The 27,328-nt window shown below is 40.0% G+C and overlaps 1 protein-coding gene across 1 annotated transcript in view; it reads left to right on the plus strand.

Moving 5' to 3' along the window:
- The first annotated feature begins 992 nt into the window (after positions 1 to 992).
- The window catches only part of LOC144267921 (phosphatidylinositol 3,4,5-trisphosphate 3-phosphatase and dual-specificity protein phosphatase PTEN-like), a 58,620-nt gene continuing 32,284 nt past the window's right edge, over positions 993 to 27,328 (plus strand). The window contains exon 1 of the mRNA XM_077822363.1: positions 993 to 1,749. Within this exon, the coding sequence (XP_077678489.1) occupies positions 1,671 to 1,749 (79 nt within the window). The 5' untranslated portion in view covers positions 993 to 1,670. The remainder of the gene's footprint in view (positions 1,750 to 27,328) is intronic.

The raw sequence follows: 27,328 nt of genomic DNA on the forward strand, positions 1-27,328 counted from the left end.
AAGAGCCATTCTCTCCTCCATTCTGATTACGTTTGCTCCAGTCTCTTCACCTTGGCTTCACTCCTCACCTACTCAGTCACCTTCTCCCACTTTCTTTCACTTATCCCCACTCACTATAACCCCCTAAACACCTCCCCCAAAATAAAAGGAACAGACATGCTATTTGCTACTATTGGATTGTTCACAACGCTTCCTCTAGCCCCTCAGGTTACATCATATAGCCTTGGGGGCAGGGACCATCTGCTTTGTTTGAGCAGCGCCTAGCACAGTGGAGCTTCCCCCTTCTCGCCCGCTCCCTCATACTAGGGAAACAACATGAACGATAGACGTAGCCTGTAGCGCCAGCACTGCATGGGCCATACCTGGCCCTACTCCCCTGTGTGAGTGGGGGGGGGGGTGCAACAGGCAGATGCCCCTGCACCCACCCCTCCGTGGGGCAGCCAGGCCCCATGGGTCCAAGGCCCGGTTCTGCCCCAGCCGCACAGCTGAACGCCCCGGAGTAGCCCGGCTACAGCCCCGGCAACCAGCTCCGGGACGGGCACCGCCCCGCCCCGCCCCGCCCCGCGCCGCGCCGCGCCGCGCCGCGCCCCCTAGGTGGAGGTGGGGGGAGCGCCGCAGGCAGAAAAGGGCCCCGACGCGGCCCACGTGACTCCACAGGGAAGTAGCTCCGTCGCGGCGGTAGCGTGAACATATCGTTCCGCTTCCCTGTGGCCGGCTCACCGTTTGCTTCCCGGGACGGATCTCCCACCCTCTCTACGATCAGAGCGTTTCACCGGGTGCAGGAGCGCGCCGAGGAGCGGGCGGGGCAGCGGAAAGAGGAACAGCGGTAGTGGGCGGCAGCGGGACGCTGATGTGGCGGGACTATTTCTCCTTGGCGGCGGAGGAGGCGGGGGGCGGAGCCTGGATCGTCTCTCCTCGGAAGCTGCAGCCATGATGGAAATTTGAGGCGCTCAGTGTCGCTCGGGCGCGGAGGAGGCCGGGGCCGATGAGAGCGGGCGGCCTGCAGCCCCGCACGCACCGCAGCGTCTGAGCCCGCGCAAACTCGCTTGTCCGTGCGAGCTGCAGCCGGACGCGCCGCCTTCTCCTCCCGCGAGGCAGAGAGCGCTCGCCCGCCCGCCCGGCTGCGCGGCCCCATCGCGCGGGCTGCGCCGCCGCCCCGGGCGGGGAGCGGAGCGGAGCGGGACGGGGGGGCCCGACCCGCTGTCACCATTTCTGGGGCCCGGCGCGCTGGAGAGTTCCCCTCTCCGCCTCCATCGCCTCAAAGACGGCGGCGGCGGCGGCGGCACATTCAGGGACCTGGGCCGACTCTAAACCCTTCCGCCGCCGCCGCCGCTCCAGCGCCGCTCGGGGCAGCTGGAGAAGGAGGGGGCCGCCGCCGCCGCCGGGAGCAGCCGCTGCCGCCGCCGCAGGGGGAGGAGGGTTCGCTGCTTCCCCTGTCCGCCGCCTGCGGGCCTCGGGCTGAGCCGCAGAGGCAGGCCCTGTCCACGGTGCCATCCAGCAGTAACAGCAGCCATTACCCGGTCGCCGTCCAGAGCCCAGCGGCCCCCGATACAGCAGCGGGGAGAGGGGAACCCGCCTCAACCAAGGCCAGGGCCATCTGCATCCTGCAGAAACCGTCACCGCTGCCGTGCCTGTCCTCGCTGTTTCTGAGCAGCCCCCGGCTCCCAGACATGACCGCCATCATCAAAGAGATCGTCAGCAGGAACAAAAGGAGATACCAGGAGGATGGTTTCGACTTAGATTTGACCTGTATCCTTGTCCGACCCGCTCTGGCTCTTTGCTCGCCGTTCCTCTGGGAGCCGTGATCATCTCCCCAGCGACCTGTCGTGTTAATGCTGAGCAGGGATGCGTGTCTGGTCTCCTCCCCTCCCCCTTCTCCAGTGCTGCCATGTTCCTGACTGAATCTGCTTGCTCCCCAGTGCAGCCAGAGCCCAGTCGGGCAGGCTGAGTGCTCGGCCTAGGTAGGCCCTGCACCCAGGATAGAAATGAGATTAAAATGAAAATGAGTGCTACACCTACAGCTATTGCATCAGACGTGTATAGCAATTACCTAGTGTGTCTGCCTGTGTTGTTTGTATAGCTATGGTCTGGCATAATTATTTCAAGCAAAATCAAATTAAAAAGTCAAATGTGTGGCTAGGTCTGTGCAGTTATTGTGATTGTAAATTGGTCAGTTTTTAGCAACCGTATTACTTTGTTTTGTGAAAAATTGATGCAGTCTGTTACAGAAAAAGCATATCCCAGGTCGAATGTTGTCTATCTTCCAGTTGGGTAATGTAGGATTAGGCATGAACATTACCTGTTCTATAGTTGTGTTTTAGGTTCTGTTTCTTATATAGCTCAAAATAGAGATTGAGTAGCTATTTGGTCTGTAATGATAATGTCATGCAGATTATTGGGCATTATATTTAGCAAATGGTGATTGCAGAGATTAACACTGGTGCTCATTTGAAATTAAAGCATTTTAGTCTGGTCTGTATTGACATTTCTCTTACTTAGGTGTCCTGTCCCATTTGCAGTGATTTCTAAACATGAGCAATGAATAGTGCCTCTTATCTTGATGTTTGATTTTAGTTCAAATATAAAACGTAATTGTCCTATTGTGCTGCATGTAGTGATGCCTTTTTCAATTAGTAACTTGACTACTTGAATCGGAGACATAATTTTAGTGGATGTGTAGGTTTGATTTGCTGTTACCTGGGTCTTTGTGTAAATACAAAATATGTACTGACAGTGAACAAAGCATACGTTTCCAGTTTTTGACTAAAAATAAGTTCGTTTGAATATAAGAACATAAATAACTATCCATATTAATTTAAAAATTACTCTTTAAAAAACACTAATTTGTCCATTCTGTGATATTACATACTGTGCATTAATGTACCTATGCCTATGTGTGTGAGGACATTTCACAAATGAAAATAGGGGATGAGGTTCTTTTTGTCAGCTGACTGATATGTTTTGAATACATAGGACTCTGAGAAATGTGTTCAGGGATATGTAATCTAACTCTATTAGGACTAAGAAGTCAAACCATGAAACATTAGAACTGCATAGTCCTTTGAACAGATGTAGTATAGTAGCAGCAGTGGACATGTTTGGCTTTGAATGTGTGTTGCAAAGTTAATAGTATATAAGGTTGTATTGTAATAAACTATCAGAATTAAGTTCTGTTTATCACATGCTATTAACTAAAAGTAGAATTTGCTATTATGAAGTACCCTTTAGTCAAGCACTATAACTGTCTTAAGTATTGAAAATGGTATTCATTTTCAGAAGAAGGTTTGAGTTTACAATGAGTTTACAGTAACATCAAGATATAAACTTACTGCTCTTCAGAATGTGAGCTGAGTTGCATCACAGATACTAAATTTCTTCTGTATGGAGAGAGCAAAGTGTCTGTAGTACAGAATATGTACTGTTACATTATTTGGGTCTCAGCCTAAAATTTTGAAGACTATTAAAAAAACAATGTGTGATCCCAAGAAGTGACCATTTAGATTTTTAAAACACTAGCTGCTACTTAGTAAAGCATTTGTTTTTTAGTCAATATTTTTCATTCTGTTTTGGGAACATACTGATTGATTAAAGAATTGCTGTTATTTCAGACTTCCATTTTAAGTTCTTTAAACTTCTTATTTCTCTGTGATGTGGATAGTAATACAGACCTGGATTTTCAAGATATAGGTTAATATTATAAAACCTGCAAGACTAATTTCTTGCTCTAAAATAAAGCTTACAGATTTCAATTTTATTGCTACACTAAATAGTGTACGTAGTTATGACTTCTATAATGATGGTAAAAAATGGAAAACCAATAGCAAGAAACCTGATTTCATACTTCTCAGGTTTAGGGTTTGTCTTTAAAACATGTTTTCTAAAATGTGTGTCATAAGGACATACTATAACAAAACAGAACTTTCTTTTAACTATTCATCTGCATATGCTTATTTTTGGCTTCTTGGCAAGAAGATTCTTGAATTTTAGTTAATGATTTTCTCACTTATCTGGCTCAGAGTTTTGTATGATACATTCAATATTGTTACAAAATTTGTCTACTTTGTACTTTGCAGACTTAAAAAAATTCAGACCTATTTTTTTTTAGGTTTACATTAGAAGTTTGTGAGAAGACAAAGTAATTTGACATTAAAAGCAGAAATTGGCTATTGGTTATTTAAGTTTATGGAAAGATTGGTTTTAGAAATAGTTCAGAATATTTCACGGAGGAGTTACTATCAAAATAATATGAAATGCTATTTTTAATAAGATTCTGTGTTCACTGTAGAAGATTCTGAACAGATAATGAAGAAGGCTCCACGTACTGAATGACAAAATATAATTGGATGTATTAGAATGCTAAACCTGATAAATAGGTGAGCCTTTAATTTTTTTTATCACTTTTGTGAAGGCTTCACAAGGAAGCCCTTTGACAAAGTTGTTAATGGGGTAGCTAGTCCTATCCAGTACCTCAAAAGTTATACTAAGTTGTTCTCTCTATAACTTAATCATTCTTTATTCATGTAATCTGCAAATTAATCTTAGTTGAGTTAACTTTTTTGTGTCTTTTGTGGGTAGAGTTTGCTCATAACTTTGAGAAGGAAAGACTAGATTTTAAATGTAGCACAGAAGGAGGTATACGATCATATGATCTAAGCCGGGGCAGGCAAACTTTTTGGCCCGAGGGCTACATCAGGGTTGCGAAACGGTATGGAGGGCTGGGTAGGGAAGGCTGTGCCTCCCTGAACAGCCTGGCCCCCTCCCACTTCGCGTCCCTGACTGCTCCCCTCAGAGCTTCCAAACCCCCATGTTCCTTGTCCCCTGACTGCCCCCTCCCAGGACACTGCCCCGCCTCCTATCCACACTCCCCGCCCCCTGACAGGCCCCCCTGGACTCCCAAGCCCTATCCAATCCCCTCCCCCCCCGACCACCCTCCTCCCGAATCTCCACCCTATCCAACCGCTCCTTGCCCCCTTACCATGCCGCTCAAAGCGGCAGGACTGGCTTATTAGAAAGCCTGGGAGGTGGGCGGGGAGGTGCAAGTCGTGCTGCCCGGCAGGAACGGAAGGCCAGAGTGCTCCCTGCAGGGGAGGGGTTAGGGGCTAGCCTCCCCGGCTGGGAGCTCAGGGGCCAGGCAAGATGGTCCCACCTGCTGGATATGGCCCATGGGCCATAGTTTGCCCACCTCTGATCTAAAGACTGTCAGCTTTTTGGATTTTGATTTTTCTTGTGTTTTTAATGTCAGAAGTCAGGATGTGTCTTTTTCTTTTAAAACGAACATAGATTTACATAGGTTACACATTCCTAAACTCATTTTACAGGCCGTAAAAAGTCCCTTTTAACTACAAAATGTTCTTTTGGGGCTGGGTTGAAATGTGTATGGTAGTGGTATTAATCCTGGGATGTGACCAGAGATGTTTTTATATGTAGATCTTGCATTATATGATCAAAAGTTCATAAACTAATCAGTTAACAAGTGCCATACTATAAAATCAGTTTAAATTATTCATGCAGAAAGAAGATTTTAACTTGATTACACTGATTTGTACACATTACACAGGCTGAACTGCTAAACAAATTTCTTGTATGTCACATTTCAACATGTACCATTTGTGAAAGTTTTTATACATCCTGGGAATAGCGGTAGAAAGGGATGTCTTAAACATTATATCCATTCATTTTAAAAAAGTAATATATCATATTTTCACCTGCCTCTGATTCAGTCTACCATATTTATCTCTACTTCGGCTTGAACAGTGTTAAGTATGCTTTGTGAAATAGGTGGGGGGCAAGGGGTAAATGTAACTTTTTTTATATTCCTGGTTTCCCTTTAACATACAGTGACACCTTAACTTTTTACAATGCTTAATAATTTTACTAAGCTCGAATACCTGCTACTTCTGAAACTATGTACTTTCATCAACCACACAAATAAAAAAAAAATTTAAGTGGTAACAATTGGATAGAACGGTCTCATGTAACTTTGATTGAATGCATGTGTTTTAGATGTAGTCTGTAGAAAGTTACTTAATTCTTTTGTGGAGTTTTTAGTCAGTTAAGAAGTCTGAAAAATAACAACATAGTTGGTTGGTACCTATATTACATACCAGTTCACAACTTGAAGCAGGCAAATTATGATCACTGCATTTTAAAGTGTTCATTTCACACCAAAGTTCCATCCTGCATTGAGATCAGCTGGCAAGGACACCTGTATTGATCCTGAAGCCGGACTAGGGTCCCAGTTGTGTGGATAGTGACTTTTATCCATATTAACAGGTTTCAGAGTAACAGCCGTCTTAGTCTGTATTCGCAAAAAGAAAAGGAGTACAGTTAGTCTCTAAGGTGCCACAAGTACTCTTCTTTTTATCCATATTAGTATCAATGAACTCCTATAAAAGTTCTTACTATTACATTTAAAAATAATTGTGCATATATTAGTTATTTAAATCAAAATTCTGAACAGAAGTTTCACAATGTAATTAATTTTTTCCTGTTAGTACTGTCAGAGCAGTGTGCGTTTTTGAATGAAATCTTAAAATGATCATATAACTTCACCATAAATTGTTGCGTCTTGGTTTTAGGAAAATCTGAAGTAATGGTGTGATGTCCTTATCGAATATTTAAAAATCTAATATTCCATTAAAAAAGAACTATTTGTTCAGTCTTTATAACTGAGGCACAATATATGAAATATTGTTATTAAATATTTTTTGTAATAGGTTTTAATTTATATGAAAGTACTAAAATCCCCTATATTATTCAGGACTCTAAGTGTACTAGTAAATCATTGCGTTTACTTAATTTACTGGTGAAAAAATATTTCTGTGTTTAGGTATGTATTATGTTGCTTAGCAATATTAAAAGCTTGACCTGTTGGAATTGCTCTCGGAGAGTTATCTAGGAAGTTGCATTTTGATCATGAAATACTAATTTCGATATCACTGTGAATTACTCATATATCCTCTTGTAGTATTGTACCTAATGGCTTTTATTTTTAAATGTGCACCAGAAGAGTGCTAGGTCACTAGCCTGGGGCACGGGAAACCCATCTTCAGTTTCCTGGTCCACCGCCGACTTCTTGTGTGAACTTTGAGCGAATCACTGCCTCCTTTTCCCCATCTGTAAAATGTGTTAATAGTACTTCCCTACTTCACAGTAGTGTGTGTTGAGGATAAAAAGATTTTGACATGTCCAGGTACTATGGTAATTAGAGGCCATATAAGTACCTAAGGTAGAAAACAAAGTGCTGTTGGATGTAGAATTTAAAAAAAAAAAACAAAAAACACTGATTAGGTGAGCCCTTACTTTTTGTGAGGAAGATTATTTAACTTTGCCGCTTTTGTATTATGTATTTGTGGTTAGCACTGTTTTGGTAAATAAAACCCATACAAAATATATACTTCAGTAATTGCTTTTGAATATGCACTTTTGAGCTCAGCATTTTTGTGCTGTATTAAAAGGGAGACTTAGTATATTTTCATTCAAATTATAGCTTGGCTCGTAGTATTTTCCTGTTCTATAAATAGTATGATAGTGGCAACTTCATGAGGAAATGCTTGATTTCTGCATTATCTCACCGTTTTAGTCAGTGTGCAGCTTTTCTGAAGACTGTTTGCACAAACTAAACATAAAGTTAAAAAATTAACCAATTACCTGTGTACATTTTTAAATGGACAGAAGCTGCCAACTCTTCCATGTGTTCACTTGTAGCTACTAGTCAAGTGATGGCTACATGTTCTATTTGAATTCTTCTGCTTAAGTAGGAGAGAGACATGAATACTGAAAAAGAGTGAATAACTTGTAAATGTCTCTCAGAAATGAATGATTTTTTTTAAAAAGAAAAAAAGTAAAATTGTCTAGTGAAATTATATGCTCTGAAATAGTTAAAACAGAATCTTAGTTTAACAAGTAGTTCTGGAATATGTAATGGATTTGTCTAATGTATTAAAATGGGTACTGTTCTGTAATGTGTAAAATATTGCAGGATTTAGTAGAGCAAATGTATATTAAAATTGAAATTTGGTTTAAACAGACTAAGGAAATTTAAGCTCAAGGCTGCAACTGTTAACCAAACATTAACTGTATATTCTAGTGCTCTGTACAAAATTATGAACTCCTTGGAGATAGCTGCAATACCATTTGAGCTGTACAACTAGCTGTCTTAATTCTGACTCTACTTGCTTTTGAACGGTTATTAAAATCATATTACTTTATAGTAGAATTTTTAGAAGTGCTGACTATTGGTGTGTGTTCATTTACTTCAGTGGGAGTACAGTTGGGCCAGTGCTGAACACTTCTGAAAATCCTACCCTTTAAACCTTTGTTTTAAGGTAAAATGTCAGTGGGTGGGTTAAACATCAGTCTTGAGAGTGTTGTCATCTTGATGGATGTGTACCCTATCTAGCTATTTGTGGCCATCACACTAATGTCCGAACATTAAGGCCTTAGTTCTGTCCTCAGATAGTCACATGTAACTACTCTTGTTGACCTCAAAGAGAGTATATTACCCATGTGTCTTGGGGAAGAATATAGCCCTGTATATGGAGCTTGTGAAACATTTGAGCTGGTTAGTATTGCTGCAGCATGGCATATATAGAAATACGAGCGAGGTCTCTTTATATCTGTTGATTGTTGACTAATAGCTTTCTTAGTAAAGTTTTTTGTCATTGCACAGTTGGTTATTCTCAATACACTTAATGATTATATAGTAACTCTGTTGAAAATTTCCAAAGTGTAATGTTTGCTGTGTGGGTAGTAGTTATTTTATTTAGAAAATCTTGGTAGTTCTTATTGTGTGTGAAATAATTTTCAGAAGCATCTAAGTACCTTTGATTTATACTGGAGGAAGGCACAATTATATATGTGTTTCTGTATTATCTTGATCTGTGGCAATTTGGGTACAGAAATTCCTCTTGTCTCGATGGCAATATACTAATTTATGGAAGTGGCCTATGTGAATTAATGTATTTCAGGAAGCAAAAAATATTTGAAAAAGGAAAATTTTCAGCATATGAGCTAAAACCATATAGAATATATTGCCCTTCAAAACATGATAAATTAATATTATTCTTAGGCAGAACTTTTGTATATGAAGTTTCTGCCTAGAATGTAGTTTTGGTTTGGTACATACTGCTGAACTTAGTCTTTAAAATGAAATGACAGAATTTGCCTGAATCAGTGTTACCAGACACCACGTTAATGCCGCACAAAAAAAAGTGAAATTAAACCACCTGCCAATAAATCTAAAGTTAGTATTTGTAGTCCCTTTGCACTATGTGTAAAGTTACCACATAAGAAATTTTAACAGTAATAGATTGTATCCCTGACCAGTGCAAGGGAATAACAGGTAAGTGGTGGGTTTTTTTTAAACACCTTATGAACACTCCTGAGGTCCGTTTCATAACCCACCCCTTCGTTCTCAGTGTAGTGTGTTGGTTGCTCAGAATTCTAACCTGGTTTATTGGTTTTATATATATTATATATATATATATATATAAAATCTGCTTTTGTATACTGTTGGTGTTTCTTAATTACATTGAGTGAAGTTCTGTACTTGTTTTTATCAGTGAGTGTAAATGATTCAATAACTAATTGCAAATAGTGGCTGCAAGATGGTTTTTCTGTAATGTTTAGGAAGTTATGTAGAGGTGGTCCATTAACTCTGATTTGGTATTGTCATAAATATAAAGGGAAAGGTAACCACCTTTCTGTATACAGTGCTATAAAATCCCTCCTGGCCAGAGGCAACAGCCTGTTATCTGTAAAGGATTAAGAAGCTCGGCTAACCTGGCTGGCACCTGACCCAAAGGACCAATAAGGGGACAAGATACTTTCAAATCTTGGGGGGTGGGGGAGGTAAGGCTTTTGTTTGTGCTCTTTGTTTACGTGGTCGTTCTCTCTTGGGACTGAGAGGCCAGACAGAAATCCATCTTCTCCAACCCATCCTAATCCAAGTCTCCAGTACTGCAACCAGTAGAGGTAAGCCAGGCAAGGTGGATTAGTTTCTTTTGTTTTATGTGAATTTTCCCTGTGTTAAGAGGGAGGTTTATTCCTGTTTTCTGTAACTTTAAGGTTTTGCCTAGAGGGGTATCCTCTGTTTTGAATCTGAATACCCTGTAAAGTATTTTCCATTCTGATTTTACAGAGGTGATTTTTACTTTTTCTAAATTTTAATTTTTTTTTAAGTAGAATCCTTGTTTTAAGAACCTGACTTATTTTTCCATTGTTCCAAGATCCAGGGGTTTGGGTCTTTGATTTTGTAACCAATTGGTTAGGATATTCTTCTCAAGCCTCCCCAGGAAAGGGGGTGTGTAGGGATTGGGAGGGATATTTTAGGGGAAGACCTCTCCAAGTGATCTCTTTTCCTGCTCTTTGTTTAAGACGCTTGGTGGTGGCAGCATACTGTTCAAAGACAAGGCAGAGTTTGTACCTTGGGGAAGTTTTTAACCTAAGCTGGTAAGAATAAGCTTAGGAGGTCTTCCATGTGGGTCCCCACATCTGTACTCTAGAGTTCAGAGTGGGGAAGGAACTTTGACAGGTATTTATACATAGAAATTGCAGAATTGAAACCTGTGCGTGTATGCAAATAGAATGAAGGTTGTACGTTAGTGTTTGAGTATAGAGATATGTAGACTATGCAAGAGTGATAGTTGAGATCAAGAAGAGGAACTAGTTAATAGAGTGTAGCTGGGATGTTGAATGACTTAATTATTTCCTTGTTTTTCATGGTACGTGTTGGTGGGGTACGCACCTTAGATTATTTTTTTTCCTGTGTGGGGAATTTTCCATAGTTTTTAATCTCTGTATATCAGTATGGATATTTATGTAGTTGGGTATTAACATTAATATGTATTGTATTAAACATAAATGCCAGCATTAGGGTTGCTTTTTCCTGTGCAATCTTAATTCAGTACCTTTTGTGTGTATGCATTATCCTAGTCCTGCCTAACATCACATATGAAGTCCTGAGGTAGAGCCCCAGCAATAGAACCCATTTCTCCTGGGTTTTAGAGCTTTTCTGTGGCCTGGTCTACACTAGGTCATTAAGTCATTATAACTACATCATTCAGGGGTGTGAAAAATCTACAACCCTGAGCAACTCAGATGAAACAGCCCCCCCCCCCCCATCCACCTGTGTAAACAGCACTAGGCTGATGGGAGAATTCTCCCTTTGACCTAGCTGCCACCTCTTGGGGAGGTGGAGTATCTATACCAACAGGCCGCCTCTCATTGACATAGGTAGCCTCTTCAGTGAAGTGCTACAGTGGTGTTGCTGCAGTGTTGTAAGTGTAGATAAACCCTACAAATGAAGTTTTTCCAGAATAGCTATTGTTCAGTAACTCCATATGTAGGCACGTTTTTATTTGGCAATAAGAGTGCCTTGTTCTGGTTTTGGTTAATCTGCTTTGGTAGTGGATTCAGGAATAGTTTCTGTGCTTTAAATTCACACAATACCTTAATCTGTATTAACTTCCAAGACCTTCCTTAGTCGATTGTAACATAAGTTAACACTGTTTCTGTTCTTACAATAGTCTGCTTCCTTCACTGCCTATCCTATGAAGTCAGTGGATGAGGTTCAGTAGGAAAAAAGGACATGATCATGCAATTAAACATTAGCAGAATGCATATATGCAGGGGATTTGAATAAAGGTCACACGGACAGTTTTTACTGTAGGGTAGCCTTGCGACTCAAGTGGTACAAATCTGTGCTGCGACGTGAAAGTGCAATTTTCATACCCTACTAATGTATGATGGGGAGGAGGGTGTAATTTTTTCATCTTTCCTTTAAAACAAAAACAAAATCTAGGAAATCGCATGTGAAAGGAAAACTTGTTAAAAGAATGTTGTTTAGGTTTCAAGGTAAAGTGCAGAAAAGTTAAATACCAGAGTTATGGCTGTCCATGCATTCTTAATTCTGCTCTCTTGAACATACGTAGTACAATACAGTTTTTAATTACAGGTTCGCATTTTTTTTCTTGCAAGATCCCTATATCATTCACTACGCTAGATGGATGCATAAAGTTGCAGAGAATTGTAAATCCTGCATTTCCTAAATTGAGTGCTTGATTGAGCAGCTAAGATACGGTTTTTGATCTAGTATTACAAATATATCAAAAATAATAACAGTCAGACTTCATTGGGAGAAAGCAAGTGTATTCTATCCCCAATCTGGTATTGAAGATTGTTTTGCATTCCTGCTTTTGTGTATGTATTGGTGATCTCCCGGAGGAAGTTATGGTTGAGGTTGTTAATAGTAGAAAATTCTTTAAATCCCTACATTAGATTTCACAGAACTCTTTAGTACAAAATGTCTGTATCCTCCAAGCTGATATGCTCTTGTATTTTTCCCTATTTGTGGAAGTTTTGGATGTCTTGGGACTTCTATAAAATTATCTGTTTTCTAGTCCTTGCTAAGAACAGTAATTCAAAGTGTGACTACATTAACTTGAAAGCAGCCATCAGAAAGATGCAACTCTCTAGCCTAGAAATCCTTTTTGGTTAAGAAGGAATAGAATTTAGATCACTCTCTTAGCTTTGCTGGTCTTGCAGGCTAAAATGAGTAAAGAGAAGTAGAACATATTGTTCTTGAATATGACCTGAAGAGATTCACATTCTTGACTGTACATATGCTCTTTTTGTCAGATACATTTACACAGACTTTGTTGTTGGGACCACATGCATGTTTCCTTGTGGAACTGAACACTTAGATCTGAAGTTAGCTAGAAGGATATGTGCTTTTATGTTAGCTGGTTTTCCTTGTTGAACTATATTTTCCTATAGTTGCTTGGTTTGTTAGGCCCTTTTTATTTTAATTTCTTATTGCTTGTTCCTTTTGGTGAGAGAATCTCATTCACATTCTGTAACATCAGCAATTACTTTTTAGGGAATTTATCAGCCTTCCAGAGGAACGCGTGCCATCTTTTTTGTTACCCAAATTTTTTGTGTCCATGAGTCTGCGAAGCATGTTGCAATTGAGAAATCCAGCACACCTTTTTCTTCCAAATCTTTCTCTAGCATCTCTTCTGGAGTAAATCTGACCCCATGCATGTAGTACTTAAAGTGAAGAAACTGTTGTTGAAATTATGGTTTCCTAATTACTATAAAATAGAACTTGCTTATAGCCTTTGTACTCCAATTAGACACTTTTATTGTTTGCATGAAGTTTTGTAAATAGAGGATTTTCTTCCATGCTCATAGTATAGATAAACAGAATTGCTCACTGTGCTTAAATTACATGCTACAAGTTTAAGTTTAAAATATAAAAAGAATTTGAACTGAAAACATCCGATATTAAAAGGTTAAAATGTTACTCCTCAATTGCAAAATTGTCCTATCAGTAAACCACATCTGAGACTCTTCTTGTTCTTTAAGTCACAGATGGTAGAGCTGGTAAAGTGCAGCTGGTTGGCTACAAGGAATCCTCCTTTACTATCTGAAGAACTTTCTTCCTGTTCATTTCCGTTCTACTTCCTGACCATCCAGAGTCACAGAAAAATAGCAAGCTGATTGTGTCCCAGACAAGCTAATGGGAATGCAGACTGTATCTAAATAGGGAGTTTGTGTACAGGATAGTACTGCCAACTGGCAAATGTCACGTGTGCCAACAGGCTTCTGTAGATGCATGCTCAGTGCATTTTTTTATTAGGAACAGCCAAGAAAACTACACAAAAGTTAGTTGACTCTTGAGATACAGCCAAGCTTCTTTAAGTCTGCTTCAGAGAATGCTTGTAAATGACACTTTAGGGGTGAATCCTGTTCCACATCTGTCACTGCTCTTGAATCAGTAGGATTTAGTGGTGCAGAGGTTGAGATAAAATTTTGGTAGCTCATGTAGAGGATTTGCACACTTCATGTACCGTTGAGGTCCAGATATGCAACCCTGTGCACCTCAAACAGCTAGGATTTGGTGGTAGTCATGGAATCTAATGCCCATTTCCTTTACACAGTGGAGGAAAAGAGACATTGAGACTATTTCAGCAAATGAGGAATGGTGACTCTGCTGCTGCAGAGAGGTGGCATGGGGATTGACCCCAGCGCACACTTGATTTGCTTAGGATATGGACTCTGCCTAAGATTTGGGTCTTTGGCATGTTATAGCTCTAGTTTCAGTCTGTCTGCAGACTCAGGAAGACAGCACAGCATTGATTACACCAGTTTCATGTTTGAAATCATGAAGGCTAAGAATGTAATTCTTTTTCTAAATAGAAGTTTAAGATCTGCAGGACTTAGTGAGAGATGGCTTTCACTTGTCAGAAAGTTGCCTACTCTCCATTGGTGATTTGCCAAGTGGATTTGTCAAGACCTGTATCTATCTTAGGATATTTCTGCACAGTAGCTGGGAGGTGTAATTCCCAGTATGGGTAAACATACCCATGTTAGCACTTCTCAAGCTAGTGCCTAAGAATAGCAGTGTGGCAGCAGCAGCACAGGTGGCAACTTGGGCGCCTCCCCTGTGTTACATGCTTGGGCAGTAAGCCAGAGGCTCTGGCTGTGCCAGTATCACCATGCCAGTATTTTTAGGTGCTAGCTTGAGCAGAACTAGCATGTGAGTGACTTTCCACACTGGGAATTATACTTCTCAGCTGCTGTGTAGACATACCTTTAGTTACTTCTAGAATGTGCTTCCGGTGTGTATATATAGAGACTGAACAAAACTTAGGAATCTAGAAAGAATGATGGATTTTCTTTGTTACCCCATATTCTAAGGAGCATGTGTTGTGTTGGAGGATTTTCTGTATATGGACATTTGTAAATTGACAATTTTTTAAAAAAAGTCTATTTAGAATCATAGAATCTCAGGGTTGGAAGGGACCTCAGGAGGTCATCTAGTCCAACCCCCTGCTCAAAGCAGGACCAATCCCCAATTTGCCCCAGATCCTTAAATTGCCCCCTCAAGGACTGAACTCACAACCCTGGGTTTAGCAGGCAAATGCTCGAACTACTGAGCTATTTAGAAAGTAAACTTTATATGGGCTCTCTCGTATGGTTTATAAATACCATGCAGAACTTGCCATTTGGTTGTCACTTGTGTCCATAGGTAATTGTTGTTACCTGTGAAGGAAAATGTTTAATAGTGTATTTTGTATAAAAAAAATCATACACCATATTCTTTAGGTTACCTAGTGATTTAAAGCTCTAATTTTGTTGATTAAAAGAGAATGTTCTCTGTTTGACAAGTAAGGCTTTAGTTGTGTACGTTTACAACTCTCTTTTGGAGTGGATTTAAGAGCATCTTAATTGGAAAATATGTCAGGGTAACTTATTAGGCCTACTTCCATTATTTACTGTTCCATAACATAAGAATTCTATTTAGTAACTTCATCTGTGTTTTTTCTGATTAAGTTATAGTAAAACACCGACACACACTAAATAGAACTCCTTAAATATATTCAAATACTTGAAAGAAAAAATAAATAAAATTATACTGTAAGCCCTTTAATTGTTGACTTGTACTCAAATGTAACTATAAAGAAAAACGACCACTTTTTGAATGAATTATAAATGCTCCTAATTGTTACATTATTTACCATTTGTTCCTCTTGAAATAGCACAAATCTCAACTTTTTAAATATGAAGAATTTTCTTTCCATTTTGGGAATTATTTCAGGGTTATGGAATAAAGAAATCTATTTACTGTCAAATCCAGAAATACAATTACAAAAGAGTACACTGTGAGATACAAATAACTCACTTGTATGTTTTTTTCTTCACACTTTATCTTCTCTTTGTCTTACTGTCAGGGAAGCATCACTTTTTCATTGTAATATTTTCTGTTATTGTCAGTATAATTCTGTTGTACTGTCAGTTTTGATTTACATGTGTCAAATGCTCTCCTGTTCATTCAGGTGACAGTTTGGTGTACATTTTGAACTTGCAGTATATATCAGTTTTTATACAAAGAAATATGTAAATACTAGGGCTGTCAAGTGTTCAAAAAATTCCAATTAATCAGTTTCAGTTGCATTGTTAATAATATCATTCATTTAAATATTTTTGGAGGTTTTCTATATTTTCAAATAGGGGCTACGGCCCAGGTTCCAGCCTCCCTTGGAGTGCAGGGCTCCAACCCTCCTCCCTCCCCTGCCGTGAGCATAGCCTCTGCTGCCCGCAGAGCTCCTGAGCTGGGGCTGCTGCCGCTGCCTCCTTCCCCACCTGGAGGTATGCAGTTAATGTGTTTAAAAACAAAACAATACATTAATTTTGTTTTCCGTTAATCACAGGCGTTAACTGTGATTAATTGACAGCCCTGGTAAATACAGTTGTCAAAGCTGAATTCATTGCTTTTGTAGGTTTGTCAGCGCTATCGTTAGGGAAATACTTTACTCTTCAAAGTCTTTATCAGGTAGCAGATTAGGAGAATCTTTTAGTTATGTAGAGAAGCTTTTATTGATGTGTTAAAAACTTAATTTGAGGCCTACACTACTAATTTTTTTCCAAGGTATCCTGATGTTAAGTAGCCAGTGTTGAACTGGAAATGAGAAGAGAAAGCTATGAAAATGTTAGTGTTTAATACGTCAATATTGATAGTTCTATTGCTTTTAAGTCCTGATTCTGCAAACAGTTGCACCAGAATGGATTTCTGTTCTCGTGCTGAGTTCCACTGAAACATGAAATAGTGCACTGGGGCATTTTGTTGGCACAAAAAATGAATGTTAAAACCAACATGAGCAAAACCATATGTGGTATACAGGGAAAAATTGCTTTAAATAGGAATAGGGATTTCAATTTTAATTTAAATGGGTTTGACTGTGATAATCTCTTCAGCTTTGTGTCTGATTTTAAATCCAGTGTAAGCTACCAATTCATTAATAATGTAAGTGAGTTGGACAGAATCTCCAGGTGTTGGAGAGGTAGCTCAAGATGAAAACAAGAAGATTCAAATATTGCTGTGGTAATTTTGGATTTTCTCATCACAGAGCCACACAAAGTGAGTCATGTACATTTGTTGGAAAAGACTACAGCCATTCGAAAATCAGTCCCGACACCAGGATTTTTAGCTCTGTGCATGACAACATATCTCTTCCCCCCCCCCCCATTGTGTGTGTGTGTATGTTTTCTTTGGGGTTTTTGTTTGGGGGTGGGGGGAGAAGGGGAGAGGAGTGGAAGCTGGGCAAATGGGCCAAAACCAGAATTTCCGTAAAAGCTACCTTCAAAATAACTTCAGCTGTTGGTTTAAGGCATATTATTTGCCTTCACATTTGTAGCTAAACAAAGTTCCCGATGTTTCTTCTCTCCATGCCATCTGAAAAATACAATCTATCTAGCCCACAGTTAATCTTGAGGATCCAGTAATTTTGCTTTTCAAAGTGGTAACTTCTGTCTGTCTTTCTTTTTAATGCATTTAAACTCAGTTTAGGCCTGAAACTTAGAATCTCACTGCAGCCAACAATTTTAGAAAATCTTTTCTTTTTTTTTTTTCTTGAGGGTAAGAGTAAGGAATGTATATGGTGGGTTCAGGAGAGATTTTAAAAGCTTTAAAACAAATTGGGTACTCTTTTATATTAATCAATGCATGCAATTTAACTGTTATGCCTTTGAAAAGGAGTCTCAGTAAGATGAATTATATGAATTTTGGTCTCTTCACTATTGCCATATTTCAAAATAGTCTCTTGTAATATGAGGATGCATTTGTCCAAGGTTATTTGACTGTAACTTTGGCCAGGTTTATTTACTTGTATTTGTCATGTTAAAAAATAGTTGGGTTCTTTAGTATGATGATTTTTTCTTATAGAGGCATTTCCAGAAATAATAATCAGTATTTGAAATGTGTGAAAGCTTAGTTTCTACATCTTTAGATTCATAGTTTCTCTTCTCAGTTTCTTAGCTTCAGAATTCAAATGGTACTTGGATTGCAATGAATTTCACTAATTTCAAGATTTTTAGGTTTATCAAATCACTTTGGCATGGAAATCTGGCATGGTTTCCCTATGGTGCTGTGGTTGGAAAAGTGTCTAAGTTGTTGAGTATAACTGAAGTTTTAGTAAAATCTGTGATCAATAATACTCTGCTCATTATGGGCACAATTCAAATACTTATGTTACTCCACAAATAACCCACTTCGCTTCCATGGGGCTACTTGCACAGTGAATTGTGTTCAACATGAGTAAAGATGGTGGCATTTAGCCTAGAAATGAAAAACTCTGATGTAACTTTTTAAACTTCAGCCATCTTTGCTGCTTAAAAATTGGTTTGTGACACATACAGTCCATAGTCTTAAAATAAAGGAGTGTTAGATTTGACCATAGTTGTTAATGTAAACATCTGTAACTATCTTGAATACTGAAGAAACTTGTACTGCTTGGAAACTGACAGATTGACCTCACCGTATGGGAGGGTTTTTTAAGTAATGGTGTAGGACAGTAGGGGCGGAGTTTGTGTAAACTGGAAATCTGTAAATGAACTAGTTCAGTTTACAACTCTTTCCTGCCTGTACCTTTGTTTGACCATGTACTGTGTGAAACAATATATCCATTAGCTCGCACATTTTAAATATCATTGCTTGGATGCTCTGTTTGGAATGTTTGGTCTGTCCTCTTTATGGCCTATAATAAGGCTGGGAGTCTGTCACAGATCACAGAAGTCACAGATTCTGTGACTTTCTGTGACCTCCATGACTTCTGCAGCTGCTGGAGCTGGCTCAGGGCAGCAGCAGCAATTTGGGTGTGGGGAGGGGGCTTACCTTGGGGTGGAGGACTCCTTAGCTCCAACTTGCATGGCCTCCCTGCAGCTCCTAGGCGGTGCAGGGTTGGGGGTCTCCGTGTTGCCTGCACTCCCAGGCCCCATCCCTGGAGCTCCCATTGGCTGCGGTTCCCGGCCAATGGGAGCTGCGGCAGCCAGCGCTTGTGGCAGGAGCAGTGGAGCCTTTGTCCTGGCCCCTGGGTCCACCACTTAGGAGCTGCAGGGATGCAGAGCCAGATAGGAAGCCCCACCAACCTCCCAGCACCGGCAGGGGTCCCGGGCCACCTCCTTCAGCACCCCTGGACCGACCCTCCCCACCCCAAGTTTTAGTCAGGGTGGGTATTTTTAGTTAGTCATGGACAGGTCACAGGCCCGTGAATTTTTGTTTGTGGCCCGTGACCTGTCCGTGACTTTTACTAAACATACCCATAACTAAAACATAACCTTACCTGTAATCTGTTGTTTCATCTGCAGATTACTCCATATAGAAATCCTGGAAAGTATTTGATTTGTTAATGTAGTTGCATAGACTGAGAGAAAGGTAGTTTTCATTGTTTGGGATATTTTTCCATCTTGAGAATTATGGCATCATGATTGTGTGGACGTATAGTCTCAAATGTGTTTTGGAGTAGCAAAAACTAGATTTAAAGGGGGGGAAAAAGTGAATTATTTTGCAAACTATCTGGAAGGGAGATTACTGTTTATGTACAGTGTTTATTCCCAGTTGTAGATGCAGAGGAATTGCTGTATTGAAAGTTGTTTCATGCAATATATTGCAGCATTGGATTTGAATATTTTTATAATATTGTGAAATGCTTGTATATACTCGTGAGCTGCAGAAATACTTCTTTAATTGAAAGCTTTGCTTTTAGTTACGATGTAGCAAAATGACACATACTAATTTGATTTTGCATGTGTTTCCAGTGCATATTGGGGTAGATTTGGTTTAAATCACTAATCAGGAAGTCTCTATTTAATCATGGCTTTCTACATAAAAGTGCATTTTTGTTGGTTATTATAACCTTAATACATATTCTTCACAACTCTGAGATAGATGAGACCCAAACTGGGTCACTTTTACGGCCTGCTGCCATTATTGGTTTTCCCTTCCAGTAGATCTCAAATCAGTGAAGGCTACATTCAGAAAGACCTCAAGACTTCTGAAATATGCTGCTCAGTTTCATTTTTGTTTCTACTGCCTGTTCCTCCCTTCTCCCATTTATCAACAGACTTCTCCTTGTCCAGAGATATTCTGCCCCCAACAATCTTCTATTCATTGAACTTTTTGAAACTTTGCACTTCTAGCGAGAGGCAAGGGATTGACTGTGTACACAAATTTACAGAGGGACAATAGGGTTGAGGTCTGTTATTTCTCACCTCTATATATTTTACTTAAACATTTTTGCTGTTAACCATGTACTCTCTGGAGACACAAATCCACAGTTTGAGAATTGCAAAACTAAGCATCTCTGATGGTATCTTCTAGACTAAGCACTGAGTCCCATTGGGTAGATAGAAAGATTAACCTAAATAATCTATACAGAAGGTCCTGGAACCCCATAAGATTGGGTCCCTAATCCATAAATTATTGGAACTCATTTACAAAACTTTTCTTAAACATTACATGAATATATTTTCTCATACTATAGAATTAGAATTTATAATCTCTATTCCATGATGAGATATCTTTGAGCTATAATGTATCTTTATCTTTAGATAGGTTTTTCCTCAAAGCATTTTATCAAAAAAATCCAATTTAAATGAAAAAATCCATTTTTTTTTGCAGGGGGAGGGGGCGGTTAAATCATTGATTTTTATCCACCCTGGTGCATATGCTTAGTCTTTTTTATAAAGGCAGGTGTGTTATACGTTTACATATTGGCTGGTTTTGGAACAGTGGTTTGTTATAGGTGAACTTTTTAGTGCAGGATGCAGACTATAAGCATTTTTGTGAACAAAACATAGTTCTCTAACAGGAATCTGTTTTTTATCAGATGCTTCTGAAACCTAGGAAAAAGGTAATTGAGTATACTAATTTAAAAGATAGGTAGTTGAGTAACTTACTGTTAACTGCTCAAACTATGTCCCTAAACCACTTATCTTATTACATAATTATTAGCCTCTAATTGCTGTAGAGTAAAAATTTAGTAATTACTAACATAGGAGTAAATACAAAGCAGTAGCTAGTTTTTTTTGTAACTATACTAATTGAACACAGCTTATTACTACTTTTAATAGAAAGCTGTAGACTGCATGCATTTTAATGCTCAAGACAGCTTGTATTTTGGAGTTTCACATGGTATCCGACCATGTAAATCTGTCATTGTCTTGAAAGAAGAAGAGCTTACTGACTTAAATATTAAAATGGTAAAATTTATTTTTTAACTTTGGCTAAAACTTGAGGTTTAATAAAAGAAAAATTTAACTAATACATTGCCTATTATACAAGATGGTTAAATTCCAGAATAAATTAGAAAGCATTTTAAAAATTATTGGGCATATATTTAACAGTAGATGTCTTGACTACAGTATATTTTTATTAGTACCTGGGAATAGAATTGTTTTAAATAATTAAAATAGATACTGTTCTGTAATATTAGGATTACTATGTATTAAATGTTTGTGTTTTTGTTGAAAGTTTAATACATTAAATTCTTGTCAGCTGTTTTAAGACTTTAGTGTACTTTCCACAACTTGTTCAGTATTTTGGTTAACACAGTTTGTAAATACAGAGATCTCAAATGTATTACTTCAGTACAAGCCACATAGACTGCAAACAGATTTGTGGGGAGTTTGGAATGGTTAACTAAAACTGCTTAACTGTTATCTCGTAGCTCATGACAGTCTAATCTTTGAGAAATACTGGATAATTTGTGTAAACATATTCATATCTTCAGAAGATGTGGCAAATTGCCATCTCAGTGGTTTCTTCAGCTTTTTTCATTTGTTTGTATGAGGTTAGTGCTTAGTTTTAAAAAAATCATTTATTGTATTTACAGTTAGCTTGATTGTCTACTCTCATATCTTTCTATATTTAGCCTAATAACTGAAGGACTACAGGAATATTCAGAAATTAGGAAAATGTGAAGACACATCTGTGAAATTCGTGGTTTAAATTACAGTTCAGTAATGTCTCACTTAACATTGTCCTGGTTAATGTTTTCTTACGTTGCTGATCGATTAGAGAACATGCTTGTTTAAAGTTGCGTGATGCTTCCTTATAATGTTTAGCAGCCACCTGCTTTGTCCACTGCTGGCAGAAAGAGCAACCTTTTGGGACCTAAGTGGTGGGGGCTTGGAACCAGGGCAGACTGGCAGCCCCCCATCAGCTCCCCTAAGTTCCCAGTGCTGCAGCTGCCCAGCAGGCTGTCAGTTGCTGGCAGTTCAGCTGTCCCTCCCTGCACTGCCGTGTGTTGCTCCTGCCCTCTGCCTTGGAGCTGCTCCCGGGAGCCTCCTGCTTGCTGTACAGAGGGTGGGGGAAGAGGGGTGCTAATGTCAGGGTGTCCCTGTACCTCATCTCCACAGGGAGGGCAGGGGATGGGACAGAACAGTGCTTAGAACGGAGGGAGCTTGCTGGCAGCAGCTGCTGCCTCACCTTGCTGATCTACTTAAAAAGGCAGTGTACTTAAAGGGGCAATGCGCCTACATCTCTCTCTCACACATGCTGTCGTGCTCTCAGACACTGTGTCTGTCTCACTCCGCCATGCTGTCTCCTCCCTCCATTCGTGCTGCTTTGTAGAGTGTGAGGCTACATTAACAGTGTGTTAACCCTTGAGGGCTCAGCTTAGTGCTAATTCATCTTTTGGCAGTAAGGCATTTCCTGGGAAATATCCCACCCTCTTTCACCCTCTGACTCCACCACCTCAACTAAGCTTCACAATCATCATTGCTGTGTATAGTATTACATTATTTGTTTAAAACTGTGTGTGTATTAGTCAGTCTTTGGTGAAGAAAATTTCCCTGTAACCTCTTTCCCACTCCCCCCCCTTACATTAATTCTTAGGGGAAATTGGATTTGCTTAACATCATTTTGCTTAAAGTTGCATTTTTTTTAGGAACATAACTACAATGTTAAGTAAGGAGTTACTGTAATTTAAAGTCTAATTAGTGGATTACTGTTTAACCCTACATTCATCTAATCAACATCCAGTGAGGGTTCATCTTTAAATAGCGCATCTTAAATTTTGTTCAGCCAGGCTTTCTGTACTCAAATTCACTGTTCCTTTTCTAAGCTCTTTTGGTTTCATGTATGCATATTATCTCTGTCTTTATTGTAGAACTTATTTTTTTCCCGCAGACTAAGATACTGATTAGAAATAGGTAAGTGAGCTGTAGCTCACGAAAGCTTATGCTCAAATAAATTTGTTAGTCTCTAAGGTGCCACAAGTACTCTGATTAGAAATATTAATCAATATCTGGAACTTTAGTGCAGATGTTGAGCACTGTTATGGTATGTAGCTACTCATGCTTAAACATTTAATTTTTCTTACAAACATTTTATTTACACATAAGAACGGACATACTGGGTCATACCATGGTCCATTTAGCCCAATGTTTTGTCTTCTGACAGTGGCCAATGCCAGGTGTTTCAGAGGGAATGAACAGAACAGATAATAGAGTGATCCATCCCCTGTCATCTACTCCCAGCTTCTAGCATCAGAAGCTGGGGGCACCCAGAGCATGGGGTTGCATCCCTGACCATTTTGGCTAATAATCATTGATGTACCTATTTTCCATGAACTTCTCTAATTCTTTTTTGAACCCCATTATAATTTTGGCCTTCACAACAGCCCCTGGCAACGAGTTCCACAAGTTCACTGTGCATTGTGTAAAGAAGTACTTCCTTATGTTTGTTTTTAAACCGGCTGCCTATTAACTTCATTGGGGTGACCCATGTTCCTTGTGTTATCTGAAGGAGTAAATGACTCGTACTTTTTCGCTTTCTCCACGCCATTCTTGATATTACAGACCTCTCATATCCCCTCCCCCCTTAGCCCTCTCTTTTCTGGCTGAACAGTCCCAGCCTTTTTATTCTCTCCTATATGAAAGCTGTTGCATATCTCTAATGGTTTTTGTTTTCTTCTCTGCACCTTTTTCAATTCTAATCTTTTTTGAGATGGTCTGACGAGACCTGATCACAATATTCAAGGTGTGGGTGTAACCATGGATTTATATAGTGGCATATGATCTTTTCTGTCTTACTTATTCCTAATGGTTCCTAACACTTCTAGCTTTTTTGACTGCCACTGCACATTGAGCAGATGTTTTCAGAGAACTATCTATGATGACTCCAAGATCTCTTGCTTGAATGGTAACCGCCAATTTAGTTCCCATCATTCTGTATGTATAGTTCAAATTGTTTTCCAATATGCATTACTTTGCATTTATCAACGCTGAATTTCATCTGCCATTTTGTTACTTAGCCAGTTTTTTGTAAGATCCCTTGGTAACTCTTTGCAGTCAGTTTTGGACTGAACTAATGAGTAATTTTGTATCCTCTCCAAATTTTGCCATTTCACTGATAAGCCTTTTTTCCTGATCATTTATGAATCGCACTGGTCCCAGTACAGATCCCTGTGAGAGACACCACTGTTTACTTATATCCCTTCTGAAAACTGATAATTTATTCCTATCCTTTTGTTGCCTGTCTTTTAACCAGTTCCTGATCCATGAGAGGACCTTCCCTTTTATCCCATGATAAGCTTACTTTGCTTAAGAGCTTTTGTTGTGGGACTTTGTCAAAGGCTTTCTGAAAATCTAAGTACACTGGATCCCCCTTGTCCGCATGTTTGTTTGCCTCCCCTCAAAGAATTCTAATTGGTGAGGCATGATTTCCCATTACAAAAACCATGTTCTCTTCCCGCCCCTCCCACCCAACAAATCGTGTTCATCTGTGTCTAATAATTCTGATTTTTATGATTGCTTCAACCAGTTTGCCTATTACTGAAGTTAGGTTTACTTGCCTATAATTCTCAATCGCCTCTGGAGCCTTTATTTGAAAACTGGTATCAAGTTAGCTACTTTCCAGTCACCTAGTACAGAAGCTGAGTTAAATGATAAGTTACATAGCACAGTTAATAGTTCTGTAATTTCATATTTGAGTTCCATTAGACCCCTTGGGTGAATATCATCTGGTCCTGGTAACTTATTACTGTTTAGTTCCAAAACCACCTCTGACACCTCAAGCTGGGACAGTTCCTCAGATTTTTCACCTCAAAAGAATGGCTCAGGTGTGGGAATCTCCCTCACATCCTCTGCAGTGAAGATGGCTGGAGAAAATTGATTTAATTTTTCTACAATAGCCTTATCTTCCTTGAGTGTCCCTTTAGCACCTCAGTCATCCGGTGGTGACTCCACAATGTTTGGCAGGCTTCCTCCTTTTGATGTATGTAAAAAATGGTTTGCTGTTAGCTTTTGAGTTTCTTGGCTAGTTCCTCTTCAGTCTTTTTTGTCCTGCGTTGTTGTTCTTCTACATTTGACTTGCCAACATTTATGCTCCTTTCTATTTTCCTCAGTAGGATTTAACTTTGAATTTTAAAGGATGCCTTTTACCTCTAAACACTTTTCACTTTGTTTATCTATGGTTGCACTTCTTTGGTCCTCTTACCATGTTTTTTAATTTGTGGTATACAGTTAATTTGAACCTCTATTATGGTGTTTTTAGTAAGTTTCCATGCAGTTTTCAGGTATTTTACTTTTGTGACTGTACCTTTTAATTTCTGTTTAACTAGCTTCCTCATTTTTGTATAGTCTCCTTTTTTAAATTGAAAGCTACTGTGATGGGCTTCTTTCATGTCTTCTCCCCCTCGCCCCATATTAGAATGTTAAATTTAAATTATAGTGGTTATTATCAAGTGGTTCAGCTATATTCACCTCTTGGACCAGATCCTTGTGCTCCATTTAGGAATATATCAAGAATTGCCTCTCCTCTTGTGGGTTCCAGCAGTAGCTGCTCCAAGAAGCAGTCAACTTTTTTGAAAGAGGATGCTTATGTTCTTTCCTCCGATTATATGTATGGCATTGAGATAAATGTGTGACTCAAGAGCAGTTCAGACAGAATAGTTTAATGCTGGCGCCAAAAATGGGGAAATTGGGCTTTCCCCATCTATACCAAAAAGAAATAACTTCATAATCCTTCCGAGATACTGTAAATGCTCATCTGCTGAATGTTGCATATTTAGGACTTCAGACATACTGCGGATAGAATACCACTTCAACCATTAGCTCTGAGTGATAGGTTGCATTATTTGTGCAGGGTTGCCAGTTCCTCCTTACCTGAGACATGTATTTCAGTATCTTAAAGTGCAATGTTGCTGTCTAATACTCAGCTGCCTACTTTAGGATCTTGCTAATGGCTTAAGGTAGCTTTTAGTTTGGAATGTTTTTGTAATTTAAAACTGTGTAACACTTTTATTTTTAAAATAGACTTTTATAGGTGTGGATACTATAAGCGTGAAGCAGTATAGCACTTTTTCCTCAACGTTTTTGTTGTCTTGGTTCTGACAACAAAATGGTTTGTGTTTTCTAGTGAACGTTAGTGTTTTGTCCAACTGTAAATGTTTCTGATAGACAAAATTAATCCGGGTTTGCAACACTTTGTGGTAGACTTTCAGTATGCTCTGGGATTATACTCCTGGAGGAATTCTGTGCCACTGTGTATGTGCAGAATTTGTCCCCCACGTATTTCTTTGCTTCCCCACAGAAAAATGATTTTCTGACTGGGAAGCTAAGAAAGCCACAAGAGCGGTCATGCAACTCTCCCCATTAATGTATTTCGGGTGCCTAGGGCAGCCGGCAGAGAGGAAAATCACTGTGGGGCAGGAGGCAGGACTGGGGAAGATCTGGCTGGTGGCTCCTACCCTGTGTCAGGCTCAGCTGCTAGTCCCAACTGGGCTGGGGAGGATGGGACTTCCTCTTCCCTTGAAAGAGATCTGGTGCCCGGTCAGACCAACCCCAGATTTCTCCCCTAGCTGAAGGAAGCTCTGCAAGCTCCCCCTCCCGCTTACTGCACCCATTGCTCCTCAGCTGCAAGAGGGAGGGATCCCTGTACAGGGTGCTGCTCCCCCATCCACCCAACCCTTGTGCATACAGAACCCCTCATATTCAGACCCTCCCTCCAAGCCTCATCCCCCTGCACTCAGTACCCCACCCACCCAATGAGCCCTATTCCCCCTGCACCTGGATCACCCCGACGAGCCACCCGGATCCCAACCCCGATGAGCCTCAGTCAGCTGCATCTGGACCAACTGTGCCCCCGACACCCAGACCCCCCCACCTCTGAGCTCTGTTCCCTCCACACCCAGGACCCCCCCCCGCTGAGCCCCAACCACCTTCACCTAGACCCCCCTGTAGAATCCCATTACCTTTACACTCAGAACCCCTTGCTGAGCCTGCCTGTCCACTCCTAGTGCACCTGGCACAGAGGGGCCCGGTCCTTGCGCTGTATCAGGGTTGGGTGCTGCCTTACCACTGAGTCCATGTCCCGGGGGGAGCTGCACAGTGATCTCCCACTCTGCAGCCAGTGGCCTGTGCTCCCCATTGCCATGTTAGAGCCTCCATTTATTTGACAAATAAAATTTGCAGAATTTTAAAATTTTGGGGGCAGAATTTTTAATGTTTTGGTGCAGAATGCCCTCAGGAGTAGGGATTAGTC

Source organism: Eretmochelys imbricata, chromosome 7, assembly GCF_965152235.1.
Source record: "Eretmochelys imbricata isolate rEreImb1 chromosome 7, rEreImb1.hap1, whole genome shotgun sequence".
Classification (NCBI taxonomy): Eukaryota; Metazoa; Chordata; order Testudines; family Cheloniidae; genus Eretmochelys; species Eretmochelys imbricata.